Source organism: Bufo gargarizans, unplaced genomic scaffold (assembly GCF_014858855.1).
Source record: "Bufo gargarizans isolate SCDJY-AF-19 unplaced genomic scaffold, ASM1485885v1 fragScaff_scaffold_347_pilon, whole genome shotgun sequence".
Classification (NCBI taxonomy): Eukaryota; Metazoa; Chordata; class Amphibia; order Anura; family Bufonidae; genus Bufo; species Bufo gargarizans.
In genome coordinates, this window is record NW_025334099.1 from 297,254 (window position 1) to 308,871 (window position 11,618).

The following is an 11,618-nucleotide window of genomic DNA, read 5'->3' on the forward strand; positions in this document are numbered from 1 at the left end:
ACGTCTGTTTACATGCAGCAGTCATGTCCTGTGTATGGAGACCTGGGATCTGCTGCTGCTGTGATCACTGATCCCCCTACAGACGTCTGTTTACATGCAGCAGTCATGTCCTGTGTATGGAGACCTGGGATCTGCTGCTGTGATCACTGATCCCCATACAGCTCTCTGTTTACATGCAGCAGTCATGTCCTGTGTATGGAGACCTGGGATCTGCTGCTGTGATCACTGATCCCCATACAGACGTCTGTTTACATGCAGCAGTCATGTCCTGTGTATGGAGACCTGGGATCTGCTGCTGTGATCACTGATCCCCATACAGACGTCTGTTTACATGCAGCAGTCATGTCCTGTGTATGGAGACCTGATCTGCTGCTGTGATCACTGATCCCCATACAGACGTCTGTTTACATGCAGCAGTCATGTCCTGTGTATGGAGACCTGGGATCTGCTGCTGCTGTGATCACTGATCCCCATACAGACGTCTGTTTACATGCAGCAGTCATGTCCTGTGTATGGAGACCTGGGATCTGCTGCTGCTGTGATCACTGATCCCCATACAGGCGTCTGTTTACATGCAGCAGTCATGTCCTGTGTATGGAGACCTGGGATCTGCTGCTGCTGTGATCATTGATCCCCATACAGACGTCTGTTTACATGCAGCAGTCATGTCCTGTGTATGGAGACCTGGGATCTGCTGCTGTGATCACTGATCCCCATACAGACGTCTGTTTACATGCAGCAGTCATGTCCTGTGTATGGAGACCTGGGATCTGCTGCTGCTGTGATCACTGATCCCCATACAGCTCTCTGTTTACATGCAGCAGTCATGTCCTGTGTATGGAGACCTGGGATCTGCTGCTGCTGTGATCACTGATCCCCATACAGACGTCTGTTTACATGCAGCAGTCATGTCCTGTGTATGGAGACCTGATCTCTGCTGTGATCACTGATCCCCATACAGACGTCTGTTTACATGCAGCAGTCATGTCCTGTGTATGGAGACCTGATCTCTGCTGTGATCACTGATCCCCATACAGCTCTCTGTTTACATGCAGCAGTCATGTCCTGTGTATGGAGACCTGGGATCTGCTGCTGTGATCACTGATCCCCATACAGATGTCTGTTTACATGCAGCAGTCATGTCCTGTGTATGGAGACCTGGGATCTGCTGCTGTGATCACTGATCCCCATACAGACGTCTGTTTACATGCAGCAGTCATGTCCTGTGTATGGAGACCTGGGATCTGCTGCTGTGATCACTGATCCCCATACAGACGTCTGTTTACATGCAGCAGTCATGTCCTGTGTATGGAGACCTGGGATCTGCTGCTGTGATCACTGATCCCCATACAGACGTCTGTTTACATGCAGCAGTCATGTCCTGTGTATGGAGACCTGGGATCTGCTGCTGTGATCACTGATCCCCATACAGACGTCTGTTTACATGCAGCAGTCATGTCCTGTGTATGGAGACCTGGGATCTGCTGCTGCTGTGATCACTGATCCCCATACAGCTCTCTGTTTACATGCAGCAGTCATGTCCTGTGTATGGAGACCTGGGATCTGCTGCTGCTGTGATCACTGATCCCCATACAGACGTCTGTTTACATGCAGCAGTCATGTCCTGTGTATGGAGACCTGGGATCTGCTGCTGTGATCACTGATCCCCATACAGACGTCTGTTTACATGCAGCAGTCATGTCCTGTGTATGGAGAGCCTGGGATCTGCTGCTGTGATCACTGATCCCCATACAGACGTCTGTTTACATGCAGCAGTCATGTCCTGTGTATGGAGACCTGGGATCTGCTGCTGCTGTGATCACTGATCCCCATACAGACGTCTGTTTACATGCAGCAGTCATGTCCTGTGTATGGAGACCTGATCTCTGCTGTGATCACTGATCCCCATACAGACGTCTGTTTACATGCAGCAGTCATGTCCTGTGTATGGAGACCTGGGATCTGCTGCTGTGATCACTGATCCCCATACGGACTTCTGTTTACATGCAGCAGTCATGTCCTGTGTATGGAGACCTGGGATCTGCTGCTGTGATCACTGATCCCCATACAGACGTCTGTTTACATGCAGCAGTCATGTCCTGTGTATGGAGACCTGAGATCTGCTGCTGTGATCACTGATCCCCATACAGACGTCTGTTTACATGCAGCAGTCATGTCCTGTGTATGGAGACCTGATCTCTGCTGCTGTGATCACTGATCCCCATACAGACGTCTGTTTACATGCAGCAGTCATGTCCTGTGTATGGAGACCTGGGATCTTCTGCTGTGATCACTGATCCCCATACAGACGTCTGTTTACATGCAGCAGTCATGTCCTGTGTATGGAGACCTGGGATCTGCTGCTGTGATCACTGATCCCCATACAGACGTCTGTTTACATGCAGCAGTCATGTCCTGTGTATGGAGACCTGGGATCTGCTGCTGTGATCACTGATCCCCATACAGACGTCTGTTTACATGCAGCAGTCATGTCCTGTGTATGGAGACCTGGGATCTGCTGCTGCTGTGATCACTGATCCCCATACAGACTCTCTGTTTACATGCAGCAGTCATGTCCTGTGTATGGAGACCTGGGATCTGCTGCTGCTGTGATCACTGATCCCCATACAGACGTCTGTTTACATGCAGCAGTCATGTCCTGTGTATGGAGACCTGGGATCTGCTGCTGTGATCACTGATCCCCATACAGACGTCTGTTTACATGCAGCAGTCATGTCCTGTGTATGGAGAGCTGGGATCTGCTGCTGTGATCACTGATCCCCATACAGACGTCTGTTTACATGCAGCAGTCATGTCCTGTGTATGGAGACCTGATCTCTGCTGTGATCACTGATCCCCATACAGACGTCTGTTTACATGCAGCAGTCATGTCCTGTGTATGGAGACCTGGGATCTGCTGCTGTGATCACTGATCCCCATACGGACTTCTGTTTACATGCAGCAGTCATGTCCTGTGTATGGAGACCTGGGATCTGCTGCTGTGATCACTGATCCCCATACAGACGTCTGTTTACATGCAGCAGTCATGTCCTGTGTATGGAGACCTGGGATCTGCTGCTGCTGTGATCACTGATCCCCATACAGACGTCTGTTTACATGCAGCAGTCATGTCCTGTGTATGGAGACCTGGGATCTGCTGCTGCTGTGATCACTGATCCCCATACAGACGTCTGTTTACATGCAGCAGTCATGTCCTGTGTATGGAGACCTGATCTCTGCTGCTGTGATCACTGATCCCCATACAGACGTCTGTTTACATGCAGCAGTCATGTCCTGTGTATGGAGACCTGGGATCTGCTGCTGTGATCACTGATCCCCATACAGACGTCTGTTTACATGCAGCAGTCATGTCCTGTGTATGGAGACCTGGGATCTGCTGCTGTGATCACTGATCCCCATACAGACGTCTGTTTACATGCAGCAGTCATGTCCTGTGTATGGAGACCTGGGATCTGCTGCTGCTGTGATCACTGATCCCCATACAGACGTCTGTTTACATGCAGCAGTCATGTCCTGTGTATGGAGACCTGGGATCTGCTGCTGTGATCACTGATCCCCATACAGACGTCTGTTTACATGCAGCAGTCATGTCCTGTGTATGGAGACCTGGGATCTGCTGCTGCTGTGATCACTGATCCCCATACAGGCGTCTGTTTACATGCAGCAGTCATGTCCTGTGTATGGAGACCTGGGATCTGCTGCTGCTGTGATCACTGATCCCCATACAGACGTCTGTTTACATGCAGCAGTCATGTCCTGTGTATGGAGACCTGGGATCTGCTGCTGCTGTGATCACTGATCCCCATACAGACGTCTGTTTACATGCAGCAGTCATGTCCTGTGTATGGAGACCTGGGATCTGCTGCTGTGATCACTGATCCCCATACAGACGTCTGTTTACATGCAGCAGTCATGTCCTGTGTATGGAGACCTGGGATCTGCTGCTGCTGTGATCACTGATCCCCATACAGCTCTCTGTTTACATGCAGCAGTCATGTCCTGTGTATGGAGTCCTGATCTCTGCTGTGATCACTGATCCCCATACAGACGTCTGTTTACATGCAGCAGTCATGTCCTGTGTATGGAGACCTGGGATCTGCTGCTGTGATCACTGATCCCCATACAGACGTCTGTTTACATGCAGCAGTCATGTCCTGTGTATGGAGACCTGATCTCTGCTGTGATCACTGATCCCCATACAGACGTCTGTTTACATGCAGCAGTCATGTCCTGTGTATGGAGACCTGGGATCTGCTGCTGCTGTGATCACTGATCCCCATACAGCTCTCTGTTTACATGCAGCAGTCATGTCCTGTGTATGGAGACCTGGGATCTGCTGCTGCTGTGATCACTGATCCCCATACAGACGTCTGTTTACATGCAGCAGTCATGTCCTGTGTATGGAGACCTGGGATCTGCTGCTGTGATCACTGATCCCCATACAGACGTCTGTTTACATGCAGCAGTCATGTCCTGTGTATGGAGAGCTGGGATCTGCTGCTGTGATCACTGATCCCCATACAGGCGTCTGTTTACATGCAGCAGTCATGTCCTGTGTATGGAGACCTGGGATCTGCTGCTGTGATCACTGATCCCCATACAGACGTCTGTTTACATGCAGCAGTCATGTCCTGTGTATGGAGACCTGGGATCTGCTGCTGTGATCACTGATCCCCATACAGACGTCTGTTTACATGCAGCAGTCATGTCCTGTGTATGGATACCTGGGATCTGCTGCTGTGATCACTGATCCCCATACAGACGTCTGTTTACATGCAGCAGTCATGTCCTGTGTATGGAGACCTGATCTCTGCTGTGATCACTGATCCCCATACAGACGTCTGTTTACATGCAGCAGTCATGTCCTGTGTATGGAGACCTGATCTGCTGCTGTGATCACTGATCCCCATACAGACGTCTGTTTACATGCAGCAGTCATGTCCTGTGTATGGAGACCTGGGATCTGCTGCTGTGATCACTGATCCCCATACAGACGTCTGTTTACATGCAGCAGTCATGTCCTGTGTATGGAGACCTGGGATCTGCTGCTGTGATCACTGATCCCCATACAGACGTCTGTTTACATGCAGCAGTCATGTCCTGTGTATGGAGACCTGGGATCTGCTGCTGCTGTGATCACTGATCCCCATACAGACGTCTGTTTACATGCAGCAGTCATGTCCTGTGTATGGAGACCTGGGATCTGCTGCTGCTGTGATCACTGATCCCCATACAGACGTCTGTTTACATGCAGCAGTCATGTCCTGTGTATGGAGACCTGGGATCTGCTGCTGTGATCACTGATCCCCATACAGACGTCTGTTTACATGCAGCAGTCATGTCCTGTGTATGGAGACCTGGGATCTGCTGCTGCTGTGATCACTGATCCCCATACAGCTCTCTGTTTACATGCAGCAGTCATGTCCTGTGTATGGAGACCTGGGATCTGCTGCTGCTGCTGTGATCACTGATCCCCATACAGACGTCTGTTTACATGCAGCAGTCATGTCCTGTGTATGGAGACCTGGGATCTGCTGCTGCTGTGATCACTGATCCCCATACAGACGTCTGTTTACATGCAGCAGTCATGTCCTGTGTATGGAGACCTGGGATCTGCTGCTGCTGTGATCACTGATCCCCATACAGGCGTCTGTTTACATGCAGCAGTCATGTCCTGTGTATGGAGACCTGGGATCTGCTGCTGCTGTGATCACTGATCCCCATACAGACGTCTGTTTACATGCAGCAGTCATGTCCTGTGTATGGAGACCTGGGATCTTCTGCTGTGATCACTGATCCCCATACAGACGTCTGTTTACATGCAGCAGTCATGTCCTGTGTATGGAGACCTGGGATCTGCTGCTGCTGTGATCACTGATCCCCATACAGACGTCTGTTTACATGCAGCAGTCATGTCCTGTGTATGGAGACCTGGGATCTGCTGCTGCTGTGATCACTGATCCCCATACAGGCGTCTGTTTACATGCAGCAGTCATGTCCTGTGTATGGAGACCTGGGATCTGCTGCTGTGATCACTGATCCCCATACAGACGTCTGTTTACATGCAGCAGTCATGTCCTGTGTATGGAGACCTGATCTGCTGCTGTGATCACTGATCCCCATACAGACGTCTGTTTACATGCAGCAGTCATGTCCTGTGTATGGAGACCTGGGATCTGCTGCTGCTGTGATCACTGATCCCCATACAGACGTCTGTTTACATGCAGCAGTCATGTCCTGTGTATGGAGACCTGGGATCTGCTGCTGTGATCACTGATCCCCATACAGACGTCTGTTTACATGCAGCAGTCATGTCCTGTGTATGGAGACCTGGGATCTGCTGCTGTGATCACTGATCCCCATACAGACGTCTGTTTACATGCAGCAGTCATGTCCTGTGTATGGAGACCTGATCTGCTGCTGTGATCACTGATCCCCATACAGACGTCTGTTTACATGCAGCAGTCATGTCCTGTGTATGGAGACCTGGGATCTGCTGCTGCTGTGATCACTGATCCCCATACAGACGTCTGTTTACATGCAGCAGTCATGTCCTGTGTATGGAGACCTGGGATCTTCTGCTGTGATCACTGATCCCCATACAGACGTCTGTTTACATGCAGCAGTCATGTCCTGTGTATGGAGACCTGGGATCTGCTGCTGTGATCACTGATCCCCATACAGACGTCTGTTTACATGCAGCAGTCATGTCCTGTGTATGGAGACCTGGGATCTGCTGCTGTGATCACTGATCCCCATACAGACGTCTGTTTACATGCAGCAGTCATGTCCTGTGTATGGAGACCTGGGATCTGCTGCTGCTGTGATCACTGATCCCCATACAGACGTCTGTTTACATGCAGCAGTCATGTCCTGTGTATGGAGACCTGGGATCTGCTGCTGCTGTGATCACTGATCCCCATACAGACGTCTGTTTACATGCAGCAGTCATGTCCTGTGTATGGAGACCTGGGATTGCGGCCTGCATACAGCGGATCTGCAATACACGGGCACCGACCGCGTGCACCTTCACCACGGATGTGGACCCATTCACTTGGGTCCGCTATCCTGGAGAGGCGGTGCGGATCGGAAGCACTACGGACACTACGCTTCGGCGGTGTTTCTGTTCGTGCCTCTGCACCGCAAAAAAAGCTAAACATGTTCTATTTTTTTATGGTGCGGACGGATCTCGGACCTATTCAAGTTGAATGGGTCTCGATCCGTCCCGGCCACCGCACAGATGTTGCCCGTGCCTTGGGGACCGCATAGTGCTTATTTGCCAGGTTGCAGACAAACCTCCGCTGGACCCCATTATAGGGGCCAGACTTCATTAATGGAGGCTCCGGCAATGCCGGATCCAGAGAGACCCGCAGACGGTTTCCTGAACACTATTGGGAATCTCGCTTAAGGCTGAAGAACCTAACAGGTCTCACATCTACTGACGTCACAGGAGACCGTTAGAGACATCTACATAGGGGGGACAGCAGGGACAGCTGGAGAACACAAGATGCAGTCACCACTGAGGGGCACAGGTGACACCTACATGGGAGATGAAGGAGACCACCAATTCCAGGTAGAACGTCTGAGGAAGGCCATAGATTACCCATGAACACCAGGCTTTCTGGAACAATGGGCTCTCGCCAGATAAGACCATTATGTGGTCGCAGGAGTAGAAGTCAGGACCATTGTCAGCATCACACTAGAACAGGGATGCTCAACCTGCGGCCCTCCAGCTGTTGTAAAACTACAACTCCCACAATTCCCTGCTGTAGGCTGTTCGGGCATGCTGGGAGTTGTAGTTTTGCAACAGCTAGAGGGCTGCAGGTTGAGCATGCCTGCTCTAGAAGAACTTGATACCAGTATTGTAAATCATAGCACTTGTGGACTAAGGATGGATTCACACACATCATTTTGCAGCCAGTTGTTACATTGAGGGTATGTTCCAAGGAGAACCAGGGACTGTAAAGCATGGTGGTAATGAGTTATGTAGACATGCAACCAGAAGCTGTTTGGGCAGCCTATCATCATGAAATCCATTCTGAATTGTTCATTGTACCAGAGACAGCTGGAGAATGTGAGACCATCTATTGTGGGCGGTGAAAGACAATACCTGTCATCTTGACGTAGGAAAAGCGAAGGTAAAGAGATGGAGAATCCAGCTGTGGATCCCATTGTGTAATAAGTTCTAGTGAAGGGAACCTGATCTTGTCCCATCCTCTCGTGTTCTGACAAGCAGATACTGATGTCTCCACATAAAGCGCAGTTCATCTCTACATCGAGGTACTTACATTTCCACGTGACTGTAGGTGGTAGGTATGTTTGTTTTGTAGCACCAGTCCTTGAGTGGTGGTCTTGTTAGGGGCAGAGCTTGGCTGATCTATGGATGCAGATTCTAGGACCTGAAGTATCTGGGGTCTTTAGAATGGATTATAATAATAATAATAATAATGATGGCAAGGCCAAACCTGCAGACACCACGACTGACTCTTAGAGGTCTCATGCAGCCTGGGCCGTAGTGAAGATCTTTAGATGTTATGGTGCCAACATTTTCTAGTGCTATGCTCAACTAACACAATGTCTCTTCTTATCCACAGACCTACATTTACCCGGCCCTGGCTCATCTAGTGCTGAGAACTCTCTCAGTGGTCCCTGCTGTCCCCCAGAGCCTCCGCTGCTACTTCATCCGAAGGAATCTGCTTCCCCAACACCTCAGCTTCATATAGTTCAGTTACCACAGCTGAGTCCTTCACCAGATCCCTCAGATGGGGACTCTCCAGAACAGCTGCCCCAAGGGTCTGGTTCTCCTTTACTTGCCCCTGCTGGTGTCGGTCAGCACTATGACCCAACGGTTGCCATGTTGAGAGCTCAACAAGAAACAGTTGAAGCTATTCGGCACCTAACCTATACCCTGCGGCAAAGTATGGACCGTTTGACCAATGTCCTGGCCACCCTATTGCCTCTCATACCTCCCCAGCCAGCTTCACCGGACCCCTCAGCCCTTATTGAGCCTGTTTACTTTCCCACAAAGACAGAGCCAGAGTCTGAACCATGTTCTGTAAATTATGAGGTAGAACGTCATGAGGAACCTGGAGATGATGCCCAGGAGACTACAGAAGAACCGCCTCAGCCTCCATCCCCCCCTCCTCCCAATAAAAGAAAGAGATTTTCCTACCTGAATCCACGTAAGCGCAGAGGCCGCTGGAAAAACGTATAAATGATGGTGAACTGTGCGAGGAGGCCCCGCGCTTCAGGATGTCTTCTCATCAACGTTATTCCCCAGATAGAAAAGGCTGAAATCTTCCCGCAGACTCCATGTTTGTTTCTGTGTTTGAATTGCGACTCTCACAATCCACTTGTAGGAATTGTCGGAGATGGTATAGCATGAGGGCCTCACCCTTCGGCCTAAATGTCATGCTCCTGTTAAGCGGGTGATGAAGGTACGAGCAGCCGTGAGGAGTTGGCCTGTAAATGTGGGTCTTCCATGCTGATCTCTCGTAGGTGGGTGACAGCTTTTTGTGGTTCAGGGCTGCTTGGAGGAAGGTTCTTAATAAAGGCACACTGGGCCCAGGGTGTTTAGCGGGGCATGACGTTCCCTCATGTGCTGAAGCTTCTACGGGTGTCTTGGTGACTCTGGATTCAGATGAGGGATATGAATGGGGGCTGCCTGTCCAGCGTTTGTTTCCTGTTGCTCTCAGGTTTTTTATGGGAATGTTCCATATTGTAAGTGACTTATCCAATCCTGTCCTCCTCTCTCTCCATTCATGTGGCTATTCCAGACAGCAATATATCTGCATCCTCACTAATGGCTTCCCTGCCTCGTTACACAACTAGAGGGTTGGGAGCATGGATTCTGTATGTAAATAACATATTAAAAGCTTCTGATTCCTAACGTGTGGTTTTCATTAGAGAGTGCGAACGGAGAGGAGCCCCCAGGAATGGCTTGTACGGCCCTGTTCTCATTCCCCCTCCCCACCACCAGGGAACATTAGTCACCTTCTCCCCACCAGCAATGGCCTCGTCCACACCTCAGTGGTCATGAGCAAACACCAGGACTGGAGCTTCTACAGGGATAAAGGGGACATTTATCAAGAGCAGCGCTGCAGGCGCCCGTGTGGCGGCATTAGATCCGCATACCAGGAAGGAGCTGAGGAAGATTCCCGCTAACCTTAGCCAATTCCCGGCCTAGATTATACGACAAACCCACACGGTGCACTACTTGGAAAAGAGGCAAACCATGCGTGAGCCCCCACAAAGTCACTCCATTTTGTGTCACGTTTTTGCCACGAGTCTTCTGTTGCAGAGGGGATGATGAGGTCCTTTCGCATAGACTAATAGGCCAGTTGTTAGAGATCAGTGATTGTGGCCCGAGGGCAGGTTCACACAGAGGGGGTCATTTAGGAACTTTTTTTTACGCCAGTTGTTTTAGTAACAATCTTGGACAACTGCCTTTTTGCGACTTAGGAGTGTCGCAGGCCGGGACTTAGGCCCCAGCAAATTTACCGATATTTACACCTGGGAAGAGGCGTAAATAATGGCAGAAACGACCCCAGCCGGGGCTGCTGCGGTTTGTCTGCATCTAATGCCAGCGCAAAAGGGAGAACAAATACCACCGCAAAAAGCCGTCTTTGTAAATAGCCCCCAAAGTTTTTTAGGGCAGATTTTCAAAAAACCTGAAGGAAAATCAGTCTCAAAGTCTTCCTGACCTGAATGCTGCTCCTATGACATGATAACGGATTCTAATGCCGACCTCAGATAATGCCACCAGGAAGACACCGCATTATAAACCACGCTACTGCTGCGTCCATCAAAGGGGCTATCCTCTGGATAGGTCCACATTCTCCGACTGGTGGGGGGCCTCGGGCCCACCGATCAGCTGTTTGAGTAGGCACTTGCAGTAAAGAAAAGACATATTAGGCATCGCTGCATCCATATCTACAAAAATACCACACACTCTACCCCTTCAGGTGAACAGCATGAAAAAGATGCCAGAACAGCCATTTTCAGTCACCTCCCGGACAAAAAGCAAAATAACAAAGGGATTCAAAAGTCCTATAAAGAGACAAAAACAAGATCCCCCCCCAAATGCTTAGTGTAAAAGTGGTAAAAATAAAAACGATGTAATATTGGTATCCGGCAGAATAAAGAGAAGGTGTCATTTTTCTCTACGGTGAACCAACAATGACAAAACCCAAAAAACAATGGCAGAAGTGATGGAAAAGTCTTATACGCGCCAAAACGGACCCAGTGATGAGGGCAACCCCCCCCCTCACTCAGCGCCGCTGATAGAAAACGTATGGTCCTCAGGATGTCTGAAAGCAGCATGCCGCCCATAAACCATCAAAGCCTGCTGCAAAAGCCAAATGGCGGTCTTCCCTTCTGAACCCTGCAGCGTTTCAGAGCCCACCTATGACGTGGTGTGAGCGGGCGCCACATCCTCCGTGCGGACATGCCATACATCTGGAAAACTCGCACTTTGCATGGTTCGCTGCGCCTTAATTTCTGCAAAATATTTGTGGTGACAAAATGCTGACTCCTTAATACCTTCTCAGGGTTCCATTTATTATTTCCACCAGAGCCTCCAAAGTAAATCATGCTTT

At 50.1% G+C, this 11,618-nt stretch overlaps 1 protein-coding gene across 1 annotated transcript in view; it reads left to right on the top strand.

The window, feature by feature from the left end:
• Window positions 1-9,910, top strand: part of LOC122922423 (Myb related transcription factor, partner of profilin) — a 91,660-nt gene extending 81,750 nt beyond the window's left edge. Inside the window, exon 3 of the mRNA XM_044273024.1 lies at window positions 8,616-9,910. Coding sequence (XP_044128959.1) covers window positions 8,616-9,235 — 620 coding nt within the window. The 3' untranslated portion in view covers window positions 9,236-9,910. The remainder of the gene's footprint in view (window positions 1-8,615) is intronic.
• The last annotated feature ends 1,708 nt before the right edge of the window (window positions 9,911-11,618 follow it).